This window comes from Lottia gigantea, assembly GCF_000327385.1.
Source record: "Lottia gigantea unplaced genomic scaffold LOTGIsca_22, whole genome shotgun sequence".
NCBI lineage: Eukaryota > Metazoa > Mollusca > Gastropoda > Lottiidae > Lottia > Lottia gigantea.
Window position 1 is genome coordinate 696,779 of NW_008708555.1, and position 24,324 is coordinate 721,102.

General features: G+C 34.2%; 1 protein-coding gene across 1 annotated transcript; it reads right to left on the bottom strand.

The window, feature by feature from the left end:
• Positions 1–9,423: 9,423 nt before the first annotated feature.
• Positions 9,424–23,402, bottom strand: LOTGIDRAFT_159848 (hypothetical protein; the record flags this gene model as incomplete). The annotated part of the gene is made up of 25 exons (XM_009054553.1): positions 9,424–9,690; positions 9,911–10,050; positions 11,208–11,372; positions 11,483–11,721; positions 12,069–12,262; positions 12,457–12,704; positions 13,159–13,248; positions 13,601–13,704; positions 14,054–14,130; positions 14,590–15,185; positions 15,596–15,855; positions 16,569–16,646; positions 16,836–17,001; positions 17,367–17,591; positions 17,904–17,993; positions 18,442–18,576; positions 19,203–19,341; positions 19,590–19,685; positions 20,172–20,356; positions 20,769–20,961; positions 21,342–21,429; positions 21,558–21,656; positions 22,055–22,144; positions 22,437–22,712; positions 23,290–23,402. 25 exons carry the CDS (start codon positions 23,400–23,402, stop codon positions 9,424–9,426), a joined length of 4,353 nt encoding a protein of 1,450 aa, XP_009052801.1.
• Positions 23,403–24,324: the final 922 nt, after the last annotated feature.

The window sequence follows — 24,324 nt, forward strand, 5'->3', positions numbered from 1 at the left end:
AAATCGTTGAGGAATCAGCCAATTTCTCAAAATCTTGAAAATTTGATGCATGAATGTTTGAATGATGACCCAAATGACAGGCCGTCTACACAAAAAATAATTAGTATTCTTGAATTATTCGTATAATAAATGTATATTGTATAATCCACTCTGTCTTTTTAATATATACATGCACAAATTTCGAGTACATCGCTGATTTACATCTTCACATAGTCAAGGCATTATAAATTGCGTCTTATACCTTGACTCTTGTATTAGACGTAGTTCGCAATAGCGTGATATTGTAAAGAAGCAATGACTCTCATGTTTCGACTGCAATGTCATGAATGCATTGTACTATTTCGTGTCGGATCGGAAAGAGGATGGAAATAATTCGCCGATCCCGATACTGTACAGGGCAGAAAATGTGAAATCAGCTGTCTAAGAGTTGACAGGAATAGCTAGGAATATACTTCTCAATATTGGGTAGGCATCCAAAAATGGTATTGCGGGTGACAAAGAAGCTGCAGGGCTTGAGAAAAGGGGAGCACCGTTTTTAATTCTACATCCAGGCAGATGTACATGTCTGTGTGTTCAGGGTCTTCATCGATTTCAATGCTTTCAACTTCAATCTGCATCAAGGCTGCACAGACTACCCATTCAATACTCAAGAATGAATGAAAAGAAAGAATTCATCACACCTCATGCTCAATATATGCTCATATTTTGAAGATGGGAACGAAAAATGTGATTCTTCGCTGTTTGTTTTAACCATTTGATTATCTTAAATATAATTAAAGAGGCGCTGCTGTGCTAAATGGGGATTTTCGCTGAAACGCTTAATGATAGGAATTTTGGCGCCCCCTTGATCACTAGAATGGAGTAATGCCTTCTCGAATTTCTTAAGTACAGAATACAACTGAAAAGAAACAATGGTGTAGAATTTATAACTATTTATATAAGCTTTCTATTGTTTATCATAAAACTCAAATCATCTTCTTCAGATTGTTAACAATTTTTAACTCCGAAGCTACAGTCTTCATATTTATCAACGTAGAATTCGTCGCCCTTGGTGCTGTAGTGAAAACAATCCTCTATCTCGACAGAATTGAATGTGGTGAAACTCTGACACTTGTCATCTTCGAGGCACTCGGATTGACAGTCATCGAATCCAAGACTTGGGTTAAAATAAGTGACGGGACTGCCATACCTCAAACAGGTACCATGGTCAAGCACGCTGAATGTACATTCATCGTCGTCAGAACAATCCAGGTCACAATTCGTTTGGGACGATGCGGTCGTTGCAGGTAGTGATATATTGAATGGGAAGTGTAGCTCACCGTTCGTGACTTGTATAGTACAAGCTCCTGCAAAGAAACAAACATGGAGGGTATAAAAGGAAGGATACAGTAACGATCACGTGTTTATTTAACTCGACAATGGACTCAAGACCACTAAAACATTTTATGCATATGATACTGAATACGAATGTAGTCTGAGATATTTTAAAAATTTTCTCCCTCCCTTTTGGAGTATCTGAATGCCTAATTTTGACTAATGATAGTGATAGTTTTATTCAATAATAAAGAGGCCACAGGCCCATTATACAAATCATAAACATTTACATAATATAGTAACTGGTCTAATTTAGCCTTTGTTAGTAAAAAATAACTTTCTCTTTTTGAAAGATAAAAAGGTATATTTTGCTAAATTATTCAGGATGGCAGTATTTTGGGAGGACATAAGCATGGATAGTTTTTGATGGGATGGGTATTCATAATAATATTTGGGAATTAGTTTTTCCCTAAGATCATGGTAAAATGCACAAATTAAAACAAAATGGTACTCCGTTTCAATATGTGGTCTGATGCACAAAGGGCATAGTCTTTCACCTCTAGTTAGTCCGAGTTTTCGTCCCTCTTCTATCAGTAAGTTGTGGTTTGAACACCTCAATTTGCATAATGCAGTGCGAAATTGATTAATACTAATACTAAGATACATCTCGTTATTTGGATATAGTTTAAAACTGTGATAAAAATCTAATTTAGAGGTTGTTTCTAATATAGAGTGCCATTGTTGGCTATCAACATCTATACATCGTTGTCATGTAATTATTTGTACTGATTCTGAATTTGATGTCGGAAATTACGTTTTCGTTCAGATTTGTTTGTCTCTGACACCCTGACTTCTCCTGTCTTCCACTAGGATAAAGTCCTGGACCTGCGAAGTTTGTGTTACGACGCTTTCAATTTCCACCAAGGAAAATTAAAGTTTAGCTTATTCGATCGTATGTCTTAAACGACTTGTTTACAGCAGAAACAAAATGGCAACCCTCGCAAATTTGTTCAGTTTATTTGTGATATTTTTATCACCTGATGTTAAAAGTATCGGTTTCTCAAGATTAGAAAAAATATCCGAGACATATTTCGTATTACTGATTCATTAATACACATGAAAGCTCTACTTTTAATTTATGTTGTCCAGCAACAAACATCAACCAATCAGATTAAATAGCCACTATAGTCTCGGCCAATTACATAGATTTTCAAAAAACGGTCCAGCATTCGGCTCAACCTTCGCCAATATTCGTTAGTTACCATTATGTTGCACATACACCTACAAATCACTGTGAACATGTTATTAGAAAATATGCATGACGAAATAGTTTCATGAATAATAATTGGTAGTTTTATTATGGTATATGTTTTTTTTTATAATATATTATATACTGAAGTAACCACTTTAAAAATATAGATTCACAAACTAGATTGGCATGTTTGATAATGTAGCTCTGGCGTATTTAATTTACTAAAAAAAGACATTGCGTCATTTGTACGGAAACTCCTGGAAATAGTTTTGCATTATGGCGATCTTCGGTCAATATAAGAGGGTAACTAGCAGCATTATAGTCCCGAAGTTGATACGAATGTCGGAACAGTACAGGCCATCTTTCGTCGAAGATTTGCGTATAGAAAGTTGGGTGGTATAAAAGGATTTACAGGTGGAAGAGAAGTTGTTTAAAAAGTCGTTTTATGAGCAGTGACTGTCGGATGTAGTGATTTACTTTCAGTGTGGCTGGCTGAAAATGTCCATGGTCATGATCGTTGAATTTTTGTTAAGAAACTAAGTATTGGCCAAGCTTTCATGTGGTAGCCCCGTCACACCAGACTGCGACCATTTGCGATCTCATGAAATGTATATGTCGCGGTCAAACGTGAGGAAAACTAGTGAACGTTTCCCCAACACATTACAAACTTATAAACAGTCGACCTCTATAACCAAGAGATATGCGACCATATTGCGAAAAAGAGCAGGCTAATGCCGCTGTCCTGGCAAAATTTTCTTTCATTGCACTTTACATGGCGTTGCCCATCTTCATTAGCCCACATGGTGCAGAAAAGTGGGACGTAGAACTACATTACTGCTCTGAGCGCAGTAATATCGCCTTTCTTGTGTGATGGAACCCTTATTTGATATTTTTCAAATATCCGATAGCAATTTAAAATGTTCCAGTAGTAAATCTGAAGAAGATCTTGGCAATGACATAGAGATGCCATATATATCTAGATTTTTTAAAAATTCTCACGAAAAATATATAATAAGATTTGATTCGCAGATCGTCGTGATAAATTTCAATTTTTGCAAAGGAAAGGAGATATTGGACGGTAAAAGGGGTCATTTTGACTCGTTAATTGCGATGCGATACTGCTTAAATTAAACCCTGATCCCATTTATTTTACTCTTCAATTTGGTGCTGAAATAACTCTGTCTTTTCATTCGCCCCTTTATATAATAATCTAAGTCTTACCCATCACAACTCTAACATAGACACTGATAATCAGGAACACTGGGATAGTGTTCTGATTCATGGTGACAGTAGTATATCTGTACAGTCGGTCTGTTAACTGAATCTCTACAAGGTTCTAATAATATTCTAGATAATCTTGACTGTATTTATAATGCCTCTCGTCTAATATTCTTTTAGTTTATTACACGTGGCTCATTTTAACTAGTTTAAATTAAATAATGTTTTGATTGGCTTCAATATGTTTTTCTTTTTTTTTAAAATCTTATTAGTCTGCGTCCCAACATACACAGATGGTAGGTAGCGTTAAATTGCTTTTAAAGGGGTTGTTAAAAGTTTTTCTAAGCTCTGTACGTTTTATGACGTCACTATCGCAAGCAGTTTTGGGATGTATTGAGCATTTTTTTTAACTGTGGTATTTCATATCACTCTACAGTTGATGTATTAAGCACTATCTTAACAGTGGTATTTCTATATCACTCTATAATTGATGTATTGGGCACTATTTTAACGGTGGTATTTCTCTAATGCTCTACAATTGATGTATTGAGCACTATTTTAACAGTGGTATTTCTATATCGCTCTACAATTGATGTATTGAGCACTATCTTAACAGTAGTATTTCTATATCGTTCTACAATTGATGTATTGAGCACTGTTTTAACAGTGGTATTTCTATATTGCTCTACAATTGATGTATTGAGTACTATTTTAACAGTGGTATTTCTATATCGTTCTACAATTGATGTATTGAGCACTATTTTAAAGTGGTATTTCTATATCACTCTATAATTGATGTATTGAGCACTATTTTAACAGTGGTATTTCTATATCGCTCTACAATTGATGTATTGAGCACTATTTTAACAGTGGTATTTCTATATCACTCTACAATAGATGTATTGAGTACTATTTTAACAGTGGTATTTCTATATCGCTCTACAATTGTTGTATTGAGTACTATTTTAACAGTGGTATTTCTATATTGCTCTACTGTTCTTGTATTGAGCATTATTTGATTATAGTGGATTAAAGAAAGAATATATCTGAAAATTGTTGTTTCCTGTACAGCCAGAGGTTTATATCTGGTAGTGTTCTACTTTAGATATGCCAAACTTAAAATGTTCACGATCATGATATATTAAAAAACTAAGTATTGGCCAGGCTATTTCTGGAAAAAGTTATAGAAGGTTGAATTTCTTGAGTTAACATGGAGATGATAAATGAATTAGCATAGTGGAGTCGGTCCAACTCGCGTTAGTCATTTAATACTCTGTAGATGGGAGTTGTGTCCCTTGACGGTCAGCGTTCTAGTGAATTGTAAAATATACAGATGATTGGCTTTCATGCATCACTTTTTGTGCTCCAGTGTTTGTCTGTGTCTTTCTCTCAATATTTCAATGTTGTACAACGTTAACGTTCTGCTTAATCAATTTAATAATATATATATTATAAGACTAATTTAGTAAACTATGTAACTTCGAATCTAAATTATCAGAAATAAATAAATAGCATTAGAATACTGATATTAAACAAATTCACAATGAAATATGAAGATTAAATATATGAAAAAACAAAATAATAAATAATAAATAATAAATGATAAATACAATATTTATAGAGCGCATTATATAATAACAACAATTACTCTAAGCGCTTTGCATAAAACATAAAATACAAAGCACCGACGAATAAACAAGCAGATGCTATCACTCTCTATCTATAATGTCTACAGAATCGAGTTTTGCCAATCATTTTCGTTCGAATTTAGTCCAAGACTCGCAGTACATGAAAATACCCCGGGGTAGGAAAAACGTTTTTATGTGTAGGCCTGTCTCCTCGGGTCAATTATTTTGCTCTATTTTCACTTAAAAATTGCAAGATTTGAGAATTTTCATGTTTTAGTTTGCTATGAACAAGATTGTCGTTAAAGTTCTGATTTTTTGAATATCCAACTATCATTTTCTGACATGGGGGAATTTATCTTGAAGACTCTTATAGTGGTCATGAACTATCTTGCTTGCTAAATTACTGGTTGTAATGAACGAGACTATTTACATATATCCAAGACCCAAATCAACCCCCGAATAGCAAATCTGTCTCTTTAAGCAAGTTAAAATATGATTACATTTTTACAGTGAATTAATGCATATTTCCACCAAAAAAATTGACAATAATTGAATAAAACCCACGTGACAGACAATTTACTCAGAAAATAATTTTTTCTTCTAATCAATTAAAATTGTATATTATGATGCATTGATGCTTTAATAACACTTATTATTTAGAAAACAAAATAGGTCTGCTTGCCCGCTCATGGTCCGCCATATTTACTACTAGCAGTCGCCATACTTGTTAAAAAATATGGCCGCCACCCAACATAAAAGACAGATGAGGCACGCCTATTCAGACCTCGGACTGTCAACATCGAGAATAATCGGTGTGTGGTGGTCATATTTCTTGAACAAGTATGGCGGCCCAAAGGTTAAATATATTTTTTGATAATTGATTTTAGCCTAATCAGAACATGATAGCTTTAAGTAATACTAATCGTATGAGCTGCATATGGTAATAGTTTTTATTCAGCACAAAAAGAAACAATGCCCAATAGAATCTTTTGCCAGGATGCATTATTTCAGTTTAAAATTTCCTTTTTTTTTCGACAGCCATTAGTTTCTTTTAATATGTCATTTCGGAGTTACCCCACGTCATGTTGCCCTCTATTGTTCAACGTCAACTTGGACACGTGATCGATCATTTTTTGGGGCACATTGGTTTACAATGGGGCGAAATTGGAAAGAAACGACTTAACTCCGGTTTTTGATAACAGAGTGTTCGTCCGATGTACGGAAAGGTGTAAACGTGTATCCATCGACGGAGATGTTTATTTGTTTACCATGGAAATTCCACATAAAAAAGGTTTTCATATTTTCTTATCCTACTCCGGCCGACAACTTTTACTGTAAAAATAGCTGGCAGGAATAGAGGCAGATGTTTCGGACTATTTTCAACATGGTGTATATTAATATTATTGTTAAATACAATACTCAAAAGTTAAAAGACAGACATTTTCAATTAGAAAGTATTAATGGAACATTATCGATTTTTATAGAGCTACATGGTTATGAGTTTACGTATATACCTACAGGGGAGGCAGGGGGTGGGGGGCAACGCCCCAAGTATTATCCTTTCTGGCAGCGACCGAAAAAAATATCGGGCAAAAACCCCAAAACAAAGATAAGTACTGGTAAAATGATCTAGAAACAATTAATACCCTTCAATCTGGTAGCCCCGAAAGAGTTAAAATGGTGCCAAAGCCTATTAGTATTAGCTATGCACAACCTCAAGCCTGAGACAGATGAGAGGATAGCTGAGTTGCCTGCCTCAAGAGAGCTGAGCTGTTTCTCCCGTTTACGCTGAATTTTTAGTGAGATTTCTTCCTCAAGAGGCTCTGAGGGAAATATCTATCTTGTTTGATATTTTCTGAAATCTGAGGCTTGAAATTCACCGAGTGCGGACGTCAAAGCTGCCTGCTGAGCTAGAAAAAGTAGCTTACCAATAGAAACGCGTTGACGGATCACGTGGTATCAGTATGGGAACAGTGAATGACGCAATCTGTACAAGTCTTATCTATCCGTTTTTATACGCTGTTTATTCTGTGGAATTCCATAACAGGGAGATGGGGCCATTTTGATTAGTTATGTGGCACGGATGCAGTCCGAATGTTCTTCGTTTTTTTCCGTTGACATAAGGAATTGGCCGGGTATTTCTAGTGAGACAGGCGATGTGCGATAAAAAAAATAGTGAAAAATGTTGCTCAGCTGACAACCTCTCGAGGTAGGCATCTCAGCTAGTTCCCGTCGTCTGCGGCAGGCCTTATCCATCGTTCATAAAATACCTATTCCGCTTTCAGGGGAGATAACAACAATTAAGCATATTTAATCTACCGCAACAAATTAGTAACCCCAACAAGTTTAGTCAGTTTATTTGATATATTTATCCATAGATTTATTTATCGATTTTTCGAGAAAATAATTTAAATTCGAGTACATTGTTATAATAAATGAAATATTTTGTAGAGACTGAATTCAAAATGCATCTCTATAGTGTCTGAAAGGCTTCTCTTCGACATTTTTTCGTAAGATTGAATTGATTTCGTTCATTCCCACAAATAACTTAGGACAAGAAGATATAAAAATATTGTTTTTAATTTGTTAAGATAAAGTGGGAGTACATTTTTCGAGGGGGAAAGTTCAGAATATTTTTTTTTATGCTACAAGTCATAAGTCTGTAAATCATTCAATAAAACTTTCTGATGGAAAACTTTCAATCCGCTTGCCAAATTATATAAAGTACGAATCCTGTCTCGCACACTACACTCGTTACCAGGTTCTTTTAGAAGATCTCTTAAAGTGATGCCATTTGAACAGAATTCTTGTACTCCAGGCTACCCACCCATTTTATCAAATATAATCCAAAAAATGTTTCAAAAACTGATCATCATAAAATTACCGACTGAATAAATTGATGAGGTTTGTCAACGTTTAAACGTTTCGCTCTGCTTAAATCACATGATATCGTCTGTTTTACGTCTTATATCGCGAGACCTAGATTGACCCCGATAAAGTGCCGTGGGTTCGAATCCTCCACTGATGTTCTATGGGGTATATTATAGTATAGCATAGTAAAATTGAGAGTAAAAAGTTGCATAGTAGTGGACTCCTTCCAGAGAGACGTATAATTAAATATTTTGAAAAGAGTGAAGCTAGTCTGCTTGTACAAGCCACCACCATAAAGTCAACATCACAATATAAATTAATAAATGGTTTATTCGATAATGATATAAATGAATAACATTATAAACACAAACTAAGCTTAAATTAAAAACTTTACAATCTATGTAATTAATATTGTCAATTAACAAGTTCTGTCTGGCAACAATGTGTGAGAAAATAGGTTGTCAATCAATTTATTAATAAATAGATTGGTCCATGGTTCACTTTATCTAAACAAAAAGACCTTTCTTTATATATAATACTCACGAGTGCATGTGTTTATAATTACAAAATAAAACGTATAACCTGGATAATTCTGGACGTACTTAGATTTGAGTGCTAAAATTTCAATGGTGACTTGTGAACACTACTACTGATAAGCTTCACCGAAACATATTCTGTTTCTTTGACCAAATTAAATTGATCATTTGAATGGTAAATGGCATGCAAACTTTCAGTCTTAATTCTGAAGTGTTACAGATGCCACTGGAACAGGTGCCCATTTGAGCTAATGCAGACGTGCAACACCAAACAGTGTGAAATGAGGGAAATTTATCAGGACAGCTGAAATAGCTTACATAATATGCCACCTTAGAATTGATCTAGATTACAGATTTTGAGCTCACTGTTTCAAGCTCCAACATAGCTATCTGAAATGAAATGGTCCTATTTTTCTGTAAACACAGCACAGTGTACAATGGGGTACATTTTACCATGACATCTGCACTAGAGAAGGGGCTACATGAGAGTCAGTTGGTTTCAGAAAGGCAACAATTATTTTGAGTTTCTCACCACTGTATAACATAGTTATCAGAGATAAATTATAACCCGAAAAGTTATAGAATAACAAACTTAATGATGGAACTAGTGTCTGGATTTTTTAGATGGTGGTGGAACATAATCATCAACGTCCAACGCCAATTCTTTGACACGTTTCTGAAAATATTTATTGAGTATTGTCCCTGACTTGTACTGAGGTGTGTTCCTGTTATTGTATTCCACACAATTAAAAAATATTAATTTCACATCTTCAACAATCTGATTTGGATCGCGATATTCAAACTTGTGAATTTTATTTTTGATCGTTTGGAAATCCATTGGTTCTTTAATGACATCATAATAATCAGGAACCTAAAAAGATAACAAATCATAATGCAAATTTTCAAAATTCAAACTATTGAACACAAAAGTAGAGTTGGAATAAAATCTAAGTGCACCATTTCAATTTTTAATTACACCACACCATTCCTCTTTAAAACCTCTTTATAATTTCTTTAATGTTTTCAATTGGTCTCAGATGTCCATAATTATATCATTGCTGGACTAGACAATCAAATCAATAATCCCTTACCTCTCGTCTGTTGACTGGTTTTAAAAATGGCCAGGCATCATCATGCTTGACGAGATCAGCTATTAATTCTTCTGCCATCTTTAAATGCTGGATTTTAGCGTTACCTCTACTTCCGCTTTTAGATTTCTTAGCACTGTTATCTATCAAATAGATATTTTACAATTCATTATGGTCGGGTGGTAGGAATTTGAAATTTTACAATTCATTATGGTAGGAATTTGAAATTTTACAATTCATTGTGGTAGGAATTTGAATTTCACATTTCATTATGGTAGGAATTTGAAATTTTACAATTCATTATGGTAGGCATTAGAACTATTACAATTCATTATGGTAGGAATTTAAAATTTTACAATTCATTGTGGTAGGAATTTAAACTATTACAATTCATTATGGTAGGAATTTAAACTATTTACAATTCATTATGGTAGGAATTCAGACTATTACAATTCATTATGGTAGGAATTTAAACTATTTACAATTCATTATGGTAGGAATTTAAACTATTACAATTCATTATGGTAGGAATTTGAACTATTACAATTCATTATGGTAGGAATTTAAACTATTACAATTCATTATGGTAGGAATTTAAACTATTTACAATTCATTATGGTAGGAATTTAAACTATTACAATTCATTATGGTAGGAATTTGAAATTTTACAATTCATTATGGTAGGCATTAGAACTATTACAATTCATTATGGTAGGAATTTGAACTATTACAATTCATTATGGTAGGAATTTAAACTATTACAATTCATTATGGTAGGAATTTAAACTATTACAATTCATTATGGTAGGAATTTAAACTATTACAATTCATTATGGTAGGAATTTAAACTATTACAATTCATTATGGTAGGAATTTAAACTATTACAATTCATTATGGTAGGAATTTAAACTATTACAATTCATTATGGTAGGAATTCAGACTATTACAATTCATTATGGTAGGAATTTAAACTATTACAATTCAATATGGTAGGAATTTAAACTATTACAATTCAATATGGTAGGAATTTAAACTATTACAATTCATTATGGTAGGAATTTGAAATTTTACAATTCATTATGGTAGGAATTCAGACTATTACAATTCATTATGGCAACTCTAAAATGATTGACAGTAATTCTGATCTGATGCAAATGTGCTATATTGTTTGCATTTTTCATGTAATCTTTATAGAAATTTGAACCAAATCTAATTTTTTACACATTAATATGGCCAATGGGGAATTTCTAAATTTAACAGCACTAGTGCTCACATGGAAAAATCTAATCCAAAACATACCTTCTTTTTCTGTTGTTCGTGGAGTGGTTCTCCTGGATTTGGCAGATCGTACTGGAGTATCATCATCAGATTCACCTTTAGTTGATGATCGAGGTGTTGAGGCAGGACTGTGTTTCGGACTATTTCTAGCTAGTACGGCTAAATTAGATTTGGAGGATCTCTTGGCTGTCAAAATAAAAATTTCAATTATTTCAATTTTAAACAATCTGCATTCGCATTTTAATCATATTGAATTTTAAACTCTCGTTCAAAGAGGAGAGAAAAAGTTTCCTTACCTTTTTGTTTCTGTCCAAATTTGACTTTGCCAACTTTATTGATGCCCAAACATTCCTGGCAGAGCCATTTACCACGTGGTATTTTCTTCAAGGCAGGGATAGCGCAGGCCAAGTGGTACGATTTAGGACAACAGTCACAGCAGATCAACATGCCTGGTGTATTACAAACTGAGCAGGTGTTTTCATTGTCGTCTTCCATTGACTCATCTGCTTCTTCTTCCTCTTCCTCTTCTGCCTCACTGGAATTATTACAAATAAAAATATTAATTGAAGTTGAACAAGACAACAAGTTTGCCTTCATGAATTATCGTCTATTTACTGGAAGTTATCAGAAGTTAAGGTGGCTAATAAGGCAGTGAGTTGGACAAAGCAACAATCTTGTATAATAGTTCCTTATAAGGATAATCTGCAACGCCGGTTTCTGTAGTTAAAATAGGAATGTCAAGTTCATTCTGGATAGCATTACCCCACACAATATTACAATAATCCAATCTTTAAATCTTCTACCTGGAACTTCAGATTAGCGAGAAAGCGTCCTACCATGGATCACTTCCCCAGAAATGCAAGAAGAACTAACAACTGTTACCTTTCTTCATCAACCTCGCTGCATGCATCTTCTTCCTCTTCCTCTTCCTCTTCAGCCTCCTCTTCCTGGCTACTCCCTTCCTCTTCCACTTCCTCATCATCAGTAAACGTACGTCTCCTCCCCTTCCTGGGGCTTCTGATGATCACTTCTTTAGGGCGACAGTTAGGACAGTACCAATCACCCACTGGAACTTTCTGTAATTTTGAATAGGGATTTTAAACCCCATTGCTTTTAACTTATTGGACTCATGAAAATGCAAAGCCATTGAATTAAATTAAGTTTTAAAGGAGTGAATTAAATGAAATTAAATGAAGTTTACATCACACTTTTATATGCCCTATAGGACTTAAGAAGACAGAGAAAACTGAATGAGATAATCCTTTCCTACCTTTATAGGTGGTTTCAAACAATCCATATGATGACCTCTATCACATCCATCACATAGTAACATACGTTCAGCATCGCCTTTTTTACGACACAATCGACAGCGAGCATGGAGAGCCGATTTGTCCCACATGACGCTCTTTTCGAACGTAGATAAATATAAGTAAACTTGGGATAAAGACGTCACATGTTTCAAAGACTCCTGCCATTTATCAAATGTCGTTATTTTCTTTTTTTCTTCTTCTTTGTTATCTAGAAAATAAAAATACAATATTAAATGGCTTGTAGGTAGTCCAAATTTGCATAAAATAAAGTAATGAAAATCAAGTCCTCTGTTGGTTGAAGAAAAATGTAATAAATACAAACAAGGATTTTCAGTTTCACTTGATATAATTTTTTAAAGGCAACCCAGAATTCTGTGCAATGATTAGTTTTTAAGGGTATCACAAACAAGATTGTAAATTTGAGCTTTTCCAAGTAGACCTTTTGCTACAAATTTCTCAAAACATAAATGAGAGAATGGACACACTGCCAAGCTATAAAATCCACAAACTTAAGACCCTGTGAATAATAATAATTTCACCGCTCAACAATATGTAATTTATCATTTCTGATGTGTTTCCTATGTTATTGTCTCCTCAATCTAATAAGGGGAGATAATTAATAGTGAGTTACACCAAGGAAAGATAATCACTGGTATACTTACCATCACTGTCGTCTCCATCCTTTATCTCTTCTTCCTTCTTTTTCTTCTTCTTATCTCCCTTACCACCCTTCTTCTTTCCATCAGATTCTTCTGCAAAAACAAACAAGGGGGAATAAAAAAACAAGCGCCACGTTTGAATTGGACAATAAGCTAATATTTTTCTATAGTCTGTGCATGCAAAATTTGTAACAAATGGGAGGTGGCTCGATTGGTTCTGCACGTTTGGAATCATGTAATCAACTGAATTTTCAAAGAAACAATGTGGAACAGTGTTCAGAACACATTCAAAGTGTGCCAAAAAAATTTTCAATGTGGCATATTTGCTTCTGTACCTTTCGATTGAGGTCAGAATTGGAAAAGACAGGATCAATTCAGAACTACCCATTCAAGCTTCACCTTTGTTATAGAGATTATCAAGGGCAACAACTCTTGTCATACTTACTTAAAGGTAATTGAAGATATCTATGGTCAATGCCCTCTGATATTTCAAACAAGGCTTGTGATAATTCTTTAACACTGTCCTTTTCATTCTCTAATGGGGCATCACTGAAAATATACAATTTGATAGTTCAAACGTCAGACATATTAAATTTGGCTTAAATCTAAAAAAAACCCAGACAATTACAGGGATTCCTTCATGCCAGTTATGGCTCCAATTGGAGAACAGGTACATTTACCTCACAGGCGGGTGAGCTATCAGACTATCCATGGGAGGCGTCTGCTATGGTGGTTAAATTTTGGTAATTTAAAAGGTCTTTGAAAAATATCCGACTGACAAATAACCAGTCCTGATCTTAAATATCCCAATTCCCTGACTTTTTAAAGAATCTGACTAACTGAGTGTGTAATATTGTACAAGATAGCAATCAAAACAAATCAAAAGAATGTAACTTACCCACTGTTGCCACCATTAGCTAAATTTCCTGAAGCATTTGATTCTATTTTAGATCTCCACACCCCCCTGTCTTCAACCTTAAATAATAAATGGTTTCAATACTTTAAGAGTTCAGGGCCCTGTTTCTCAAAAAATCTTACGATAAGAATTTGTCATATTGTGAAATTTTACTTTGAGAAATACCATACAATACATCAAAATTGATCGTGAGGTTATTTTGAAAAACAAGGTCCAGCATTCTTTAGTACCCTACTGTTACCGTCGGTAACACAAAAGTAAAATTCAGTAATAAACGTTCAAATATACAATTGGATTTAATGCGCAGAGCGTCATGATGAATTTTAATTTTGGCCAATCATAGAAAAAATTAGAGCACAAAAGGGTTATTTTTAATCGCTAACTGTGATGCGATACCACTTAAATGGAACCCTGTGTATAATGTTCGAGTTCCATTGCTCTAAGAGTTGCATATCAATAAAGAATAATCATATAATTACTTAGTAACAAAACTTTGAATTCCATAAACAGTGCCATACCTTTAAATACCCCAGAGCTCCAACAAACATTCTGTCTTCAATATCTAGAATAGCATCTCGTAAATTTAACTCTAGGTCTACATCTGCTGAATCACGTTTCAAAGTGTCTTGAGCTGCCTTTTTACTGGCGATACCTCGAGTTAGCGCTAGCGCCTTAATCCTCGCTTCTTCCGTATCCACTCCTGATTGACACAATTCCTCCGTCTCACATCTGTCTAACGAATTCACGACTAACGGCTTGATTTCTGTGATAGTCTGTTTCAGAGAACTTTCGCGGAACCCACGAGGATTGAGTACATTCAATAACTGATCCAAACATCCTGGTGAAACAAAAGACCAAGAGTACTTCACTCTTTCCTTGATTTGTAAAATTGCTGGCGTGTCTGGTATTTTAATAAATTGTTCTTTTCCGTCATTTGACCTACTTTCATCATCACTGATTACAATGCAGTTGTCTCCCTTGTCATCAGGGTACAAGTCATTTTCCTTGTCACTGCTTGTATTGTTTTTGTCCGTGTCACAGACTGGAGTCTGACTTTCGTAACAAAATAGTTTTTCTTCATCAACAAATAAAGAGTTATCTTCCACAAAAATTCCTGCAATGACAACATTTTGAAATTATATTTTCAATTCATTTGAAACAAAATATTGAATACTAGACACGTTAGTAACGGTTAAGGTCATAGAAAACTAAGAGATTTGACCTTAGACTTTATCTTAGAGATTTTTAAGTTATTCTTTCAATGCTTTTTCAATGTTTTTTTACAGAAAGCATATGCTTTACAGATAACTGTGAAGACCAGATGCTGATTTAAGACTCTATATTGACAAAATTTAACTTTAGAAATTTATCTAGAGATTAACTGATTTATACTAAAAATGTGTAAAAGATCAATGTCAAGAGGTTTGGCCAAGGACCAGCTGGTAGAAAGGATCATAAATAAACATAAATTGTTATCCTTGTTAAAACCAATTGTTTGTTTGTTTAATTTAAGAGTTGTCTTACCATTCATAGACTTGAACAACCAGTAGCGTCTGAACATTCTATCACGACCAAGAGGATAAGTGGCTATATTTTGTTGTAATTCCATAATCTCGGTCATGAAGTCTTCCTCTTTTCTGGCAAACTCTAGCTTTTTCTTCACTTCTTTTTCTTGATATTTTCTCTCCTGAGCTTCTTTTTCTTCTGCTGTCAGTTCTTCTTCTTCCTCTTCATCTACCTCCATTTTGTTTTCATTCTGATCTTTAACTGCTCCTTCGATGTTTCTACAACAAAAACAACATTCAAAATGGTTGTCTATGATGGGACGAATACTCTTGGTGTTAAACTTTAAATCACGTTGTATGTTCTGTTACTTATGGTGGTATTAGGGGGTGAGAGCCCACACAAGGCGGACTCTAGAAAGCACTGGCACAGGCATCAGAATTTTGTTCTTACCTTGAAGAGGATTTGAACCCATGGCACCTAATTGACTAGCAGATGACAATCCAACTCGCTACCGACTGAGCTATTCCACTGCCACATAAAGACAGTGTCCCAACCCAGAGTTACAGGGAAGTATTGATGTTTACGCAGTTGAAAATTTGTTAATCCCTTCCAGGAGATATTCATATATCACCATATATTCATGGTGGTGTTTGATTGGAAAGTTCTAACTGATTCCGCTTGTTCTAATTTTGGCCTCAAAAGAACGGTGCTGAAGTAGATTATTTCACATTCAAAATTTTCCCTTCCAAATCTTTCTCGGCCATTTTGAATTCTTTCTACACCATCATTTTTTTGGGCACAAGTGAAACGCTTTCTGAACTATGTTCGATTTTGTTTACATTAATGTCTGATTGATTCCTTGAATCCTGAATGTGCAGAACTCAATCGAGTGGCCCCTGTATTTTAAGTTTTAAAAAAAAGTAACTGTAAAGGTTACCTGTATATTTATACTGTGTAAATAACAACTATGTATAACATATAATCTACTTACGCTTTAGGATTTTGTTCCATCAATAATTTCATTTTTTTCATTCTTTCTTTCATCTTATCTTCTTGTTGCTTTTTATACCTGTGAAATAATTGAAATTTGAATTATAGTTCACCAATGTATTTATCATTACAGTTACTATAGGATATTTTTCTCTTATCATACTCTTGCGTTATCTCCATCGCGCACTTCTCTTCATTTCAAACACATTGATTGGATTGTAAGCTAGCAAATACAGCCAATCAGTACCCTAGATAGAAAGACAGTTACCTTGCTGCAGCGTCTTCTCGTTCTCTACGTTGTTCTGCCCATTGTAGTTGTTTTAAATCATATTTCAATGTACGTATTTTATCAAAACTTTCATCTATCAAATCTCTAATAGCAGCGTAAGATAATATTTGTTGTAACAAGACACTGATTATTTTTAACTTGTCCTCTGAAAACAAAGTTAGAATTATATGATAAAAGGCCTGAAACCACTGTAACTCTGGAGTACCATCTATATATCGGTTATATACTTTGATATGCCAGTCTCTCTAACTAGATCATTTAATACCCCGGTTCCCAACTTACGGTGTTTTCACCCCTTGGGGGTGTGGGGCTAGGGTGTCAGGGGTGTGGCTAACTGGTGTAGGAGAAGAATTTATTTTGAATTGAGAGAACACCTCACATCATCACATGCTGGAAATGTGGATGAAACATTTTTTTCACTTAGCAATTGCAACATATCTATGCTCAAGTGTTGATATTCTACCTATTTTACAAATCTCCAGATATTTCATTTAAAAAAAAAACACACACCTGGTTGAAGATCATACACGTTTTTAGAATTTAACGATTTCAACAGATTCATGTCTGTTATTTTAAAATCTAAACCAGCGTCATCTTGTGAAGTATAACCACCACGCTGTTGATATCGGAACCTGGCGTTACGTATCGTAGTTTTACAACCGGCTGACATCAAATGAAGTCGAAGAATCTCAGAAAGAGTAAATTGATCAAGTAGCATCTTTTTTAACGGCAATCCTATATAAATATAATATAAAAAATTTTTAACATGCAGTACGGATGTAAAGCCAAATGAAGATATTAATGCAAACACATCAAGGTCCAATTCAAACAGAAACTCAAGCAGTCCACTTTATTTATAGGTAGTTTAAGTAGTAATCAACTCAATGTACATTTAGTCTGTTTGTTACTATTACTATTTATTCTACCTATAAATAAAGTGGACTGCTCATCTTTATTAAGGTTAACCACTTAACTGTCAAGGGAGGTAACTCTTAATGCAGATTTGAAATTTTAAGACTACAATATTACAATGAATCCATAACATACCATGAACTTGTTGTGGAGTTTGAGCTATCATTGTAGCCTGTTCTATCAGCTGATTGGTTAATGATTCATCTTGATCATCATCACGTATTGCTGAAATAACGATTAAAAAATCATGTAATTAATCAGAACAATAATTGCACATACATGAGAGTTAATATAAGATGAGATGAAGGTCCACTTTTTGAGAATTGTTACTAAAGTTTAAATTGAAGAAACAACACATATACAAAATTGAATGCAAGAATTTTTGAGGTGCAAAGCACACATCCTTCAACATCAATTAAGATCATGATAATTTTATCAAAACTGTGCAGGTTTTCAAACACATGAATTAATATAGGACCTTTCCTCAGCATTAAATTATTAACTTTTTGAACATTGAATGCAAATATTTGTCATATTTGACTGTTCATATGAAGTGACAATGCCAATATAACTCTATCTTAGTGGGTTATATAACAAAATGATGTTTGACACCCTACAATCTTCTTGTATCTTATTGGGCTAATAATAAAAATGAAGCAGGAGCACAACTTACACGATTCAGTTTCCAGCTCTGCCACCTCCTCTGCTTCTTCTTCTTGAAGAGTAAAAATAGCCACTAGTAACATCTGTAGTAAATCACATAGTGGACCATCTGTATCATTATCTAATATAGCTGATTCTAACATACCTTTAATATCAATACAGTAAACAACTTAAACTGGGCCACTGTTGTGTTCGCTTATCCCTACACTTTCAACAGGTAAGGTCTTAATCTCACGGTCAAAATATTGACAGTACGATTGGGCACAACATCGTCTATTTAGTGTTGACAACTAAGATCCCCAATGACGTTACTTTGGTATTTGACGTGAATTTTGTCCAATCAATGCCAAGATACCAATAGCTTAATCCAGTTCCTTTGATGCAAAGCTTTAGCTGGTATGGCGGACCAAGTTTATAATACACTAAGCCGAGTTTATAATACGCTAAGCCAAGTTTATAATACGCTAAGCCAAGTTTATAATATGCTAAGCCAAGTTTATAAAACGCTAAGCCAAGTTTATAATATGCTAAGCCAAGTTTATAAAACGCTAAGCCAAGTTTATAATATGCTAAGCCAAGTTTATAACCTGTATAATAAACGTTATTTGTGATATGGAGTCTGTGAAAAATATGACGAATAAAAAAAAAAACACCAAGTAACATTATAAGCGAAGTTGATTCTCAAAAGGCATGTGTATTTGACAGTGAATTTAACTCTTCATTATGACGCTGATTTTCAAAAATACTTTGTACACTGCCACTTTAACTTACCGTAAGTGAAACCTTTAGGAAAGAACTGTTTAAAATCAAACATAGTTTTAAAACAATGTGTAAACTCTAAAACATGCATAGTTTCTCCGAATAATTCACTTGGTAACCTGGTTGAAACTGGTGTAAACTCCGGCATTATCTGAAATATAAAGTAAATAATGATGTAGATAACCATAATATACTTTAATACGTGAACCTTGTATTGTGACAGGGGTATACACTGTCATTATGGTACAAATATTTCAAGCAACAGTCAGTTAGTCACAGTATTTTATGCTACTCTTCTAAGGCATTCAGTTAGGAACAGTGATTTTATGTTTAGATGGGAGACAGGGGTTTTGAGGAAACAGGGAGGGAGAAGGGGCTTGTAAGGGGAGACAATTCTACCTTAAGGTCATCAAGTTCAATATCTTCTCTTATTCTGTTATATTCTCTCAATATCTCTAGTTGTTTAAATTTCTCCTTTCTTAGTTCTTCTCTTTCCTATAAAAACATTGAAATATATCGTTAAATCTTATCATTGGAAGACTCCGAAGGGACAATAAACTGAGATTCTGTTTGCTACAGGCTGAGCACATTAAAGCTCCTTCTTCAGATGGAAATTCAAAAGGTGTAGGCTTATGTCGCTGTCATCACAAAATATTCCTCCTTCTTCTTTCGACCTGTCTTCATTAGCCCAATCAGGTTCAGAAAAGTAGGACGTAAAACTCAATTCATTTTGTTTATCATTCTATCAGATGTGTTGCTAATTATCGGAAAAAAAACATTTTGCTATGAAAGATTGGGTGACATCTGCTCAGTTTAAGGTTAGATACAATCTGACAGGCAAATGCCCCTAATTTTACACATGAACTCTTCAAATAGTAAGTTTTTAGATTACATTGATCGAAAGTATGCATATGTGGAAGAGTTCAATAGATAGTTGAGGGATGTCAATAGATAACAAGCACCTGAGTAAGTCATATTTACCTTTGCCTTTTCCTCTCTCTTTTTATTTCTAATTTCTTCATTCCTTTTCCTAATTTCTTCTTTTTTTCTCTCTCTCTCTTCCAGTCTCTCCTGTTTGACTTTCTCTCTTTGTGCAGCTCTTTCTTCCGTGGTCATTTTTAATAGAGTTTCTTGATCCACACCATAGTCAGGTATAAATGGATTGTCTAAAATACAACAAAGACATAAGACATTGGATCAGGGATGATAAAATGTTTTTACTTGCCAGTCATGTCTGGTTGCATCTCTAGACTGTTGATTTGATTATGTAAGCTTATATATTGAAACTTCATTAGCTGCTACCAATGTTTTGCCATGTTTGGTTTTGCGGGGTTGGTGGTAATTGATTTATTTATATATTATATATGCCAGTAATGTTTAATTATAGCTCCAAAATGTCTAATGTTAATTTAGGACACTAGACAAGAAAAATGTGTCAGTTTTTGTAAGATCTAACCTATTTACAACCAAATTTACCAAAGAATGTTAATCTAGATGCTAAGAAATAATGGACTGTAAAATTTTCAAAATAGTATGGCAGTAGAGGTAGAAACACAAGGACGCTATGAGTATACTCACGTTTAGCAGGATCTGGTTTCTTGTCCTTTGTTTTGGATTTCTTCGATGCTGACCCCTCTGTACCAGGTTTGCCGTCTGATTTTTTACTGGCCGGCTTTTTCTTTTGACTAGAAACTTCAAATGTTGGCATTGGTCCAGCGTAAAACTGATCAAACTTGCAGGAATTCAACTTGAATTTCAATTTACTCTCATCCTGTTCAATAGAACAAAAGTTTGATTGAGATTTTTTTTGTCAAAGTTAAATATTTTTCAGTATTTGGTTAGCTAGATACTTTCTGACTTTTGCCTTGATCTGTATTTGCAACCATATGCAATTAGTTGTGAGGGCACCTTTACACTTGATTGATCCAAAAAACCCAATTTTTCAACTTCAATTCTTATAAAGTGTATCATAGTTCACTAATTGATTGAATGATTGATTGATTGATTGATTGAATGAATGAATGAATGAATGAATGAATGAATGAATGAATGAATGAATGAATGAATGAATGAATGAATGAATGAATGAATGAATGAATGAATGAATGAATGAATGAATGAATGAATGAATATCTCAGAAGAAACACTTACCTTGACCTTCCACACTCCATCAACAGGTTCACAATGTAATTTCAAATATAACTTATTCTTATCTCTTGTATATACGCGGTTCTTACGACTAAAATAAATCATTTATTCATCATTTTTCATTTTAATAAAATCTTAAATAACAAGGGTGAAAAATAAGGCCCAAGGCCTCTTTACAATTTTGCCCTGTGAAACAAGAAAACATTGTCAGCAACTAACCTGATAACACTGCATCTGACAGTAGACATGGCACCACCTTTCTTCTCTTTTACAACATATTTATATTTAGCTGGTTCTTGTAGTGCTGGGGGTTTAACACTGAAAATACAAATATTGGTATTAATTAGGGTATTTGGGCAAGGCAATATGTAGACCCAAACATCTCCCTCTATTCCAGCCCCTCTGATAGCTATTATCAAATTTGTTGGCTAGTACAGAAACAAAAAAACTAAGCTAGCCCCTTTCGTTCCATAAAAGTGTTTTTTAAGCAAAACTGATTTCTCCTAGGCCATTTCTAATTTACATTTCAGAATTATTATAAGAATGAGAAAAAATATGATCATAAGATAAGATGTTCTTCATAACTATGTTGGTATTTGTACATATTTCATAAGATTCATAAGAAAAAACTAATGCTCATGGGTTGAATATACAGGCCATTCACATTCACCAGAATCCATGAATGATACAAATATTATACTAATATTCTTACATACCTTTCTTCTTCATCATCATCAATAACAATGACATCTCCATTTTTAGCTTCCCCAGGTGGTGGTATAATCTTGATAACTTCACATGTTCTCCTGAAGATAAAAGAAACATCAAAACTTACATCACTGGCAAAATTTCTTTTACAAAATGATAACATTGATAGGATAGATTCAGACAATTGTCAAGAGTGCTCAAGGGCAATATTTTCTCTGTGTAATTTGATAAATTTGAAAGCATGGCTGGGGGTGTTGGCCAAAGCCAGACCTGTCTCAATTATGGGTGGGCCACCCTCCCCCCTCTTCTCTAGCCCATAAAGAAACGCCACTGTATTACAGTCAGATTATGATTTCAGCTTAAAATTGAAAAGGGGATATTGATTTTTACCTGACATCGTTGATGACCACATCTACAACTTCTCCAAGAAAAAATCGTTCTTTAACAAAACCAAAAATATCATCATTAAGATCATTGAGTCGAGTTCGGTGTGTTTTGGTGGCCAGATATAAAATTGGCTTCTGAATGCAGGAAGGAAAAGATGACAGATTCTTTTTGGCTTTTTCTTCACATTCTACAGCTTCTTGATAAGTCAGCCCGGATTTACCAGTGATTGCACACGACCATACCAAGCTATTACACAGTATAATTCTCTCAAAAAAACTCCTGAAATGGTATTTTTAAAAAAAATATGTTGGAACGTCAAGTGCTTAAAATAGACAATTTATATGGATAGATACTTCTAGAATATTTATTACTTCCAATATAATGTTTCTGATGACGGTGTGAGAACCACATTGAAGCATTGCAAGTAATAACTTGTGCTTCTAATATGTCATTGGCATTGAAGGATTGTTAAAAGCTTAATTCTATTAAAGAAGTGTGCATATTCAATAATATTGTCTTGTGTTTGTGATAATCAAAAACAGATTAGGAAACACTTAATTCAATCACCTATCACCACATCAGTTACTAGTTGATGGGATTAACTACTGTGTCCATTGTTTAGAAAAGCTTTGCTCAAAATGGATAAAATCAGGATTTGTGGGTTTGTCTAAAAATTACAAAAATGCATTAAAAAGTTGTGAAGTTGTTCCTATTTGATCAAATGATGACCTAGAAAAAGAAAAAAAATCATGAAATTCTCATACAAAAAACTTTTCATTCATGAACTTTTTGAGAAAGTTGGCTACATGATTTTCAATTTCAATGCATTAGAAGGTGAAATGGAAGCAAAACTTACTCATAATCTGTGAATATTTCTTTAGTTATTCTGCAGAAAAACACTTCACTGTCTGGAGTAAGGTCAGGTGATGGCTGCTCACGTAAAAACGGCTGTTTTCGTAGTAGCGGCATGCTGAAAATAATTTTGGAGGGAAAATAAGGACACAAAATTCATTCATTGTTAATCGAAATTCGCGGTCTCTGACCCACTTTCAGCCGACTTTTGAGAGACACAAGTCAAAATCTACGAACTTACAATGAAACGAAGCTCTCAATTTACTTACTTCTTTGTTTTCCTCCGACTTTCAGCTATGGCGGTCTCGCAAACACAAAAAGGTCATCTATTCTCAACAACTCGATGAAAAATTTGGTGAAGCGATCAGAAAATTCGGCTGCTGTTCGACTTCTATGTCGGTTTTCTAACAAATGTACACATCCAAAAAATGACTAGATCTTCAACTTTGTAAAGAATTGAATAAAATTTAGACTAATTCATTAATTCTTGATCAATCTACATTATTTTTTAGGCTTCAGATATTTTAGCGAAGAATTTAGAATCATGCTTTATTTATCCGCGACAGGAAAACTCTTCTGAGGTGGAGTTAGTAAATAGTCTCCATTAACCAGCCACTCGAGAATATTTTAATAAGGCGCAAAAGAATCTTTCATTGAATAAAAAACAATTTGCCCGTTTTTGCCAAGTCCTAAATCTAAAATTTTTTACCATAGCTGTTGCGGCTCCAGAAATTTGCATTGGAGAGTGTGGGAGTGGAGGGGCGGGAGAGGGGGGTGACGGCTCTTGAAACCGCCACTTGCGGTGATCGTATCTAAATCAAGGCAAATGCCTCATAACAAATTTGACAAATGGAAATTTTGTTTCAGAAATCAAAAATATTAATATGATATCTGCTAAATATATCGCTTATTTCATGATTACGGTAAAAGTGGTTACTGGTTGAAGTCTACCGAAAGCGGTGCGATGAAAGACCTAACTGACTTCAAAGTCAAAGACAACAGAATTTTTGCCTTATAGACAAACTACCCCATTCACGAC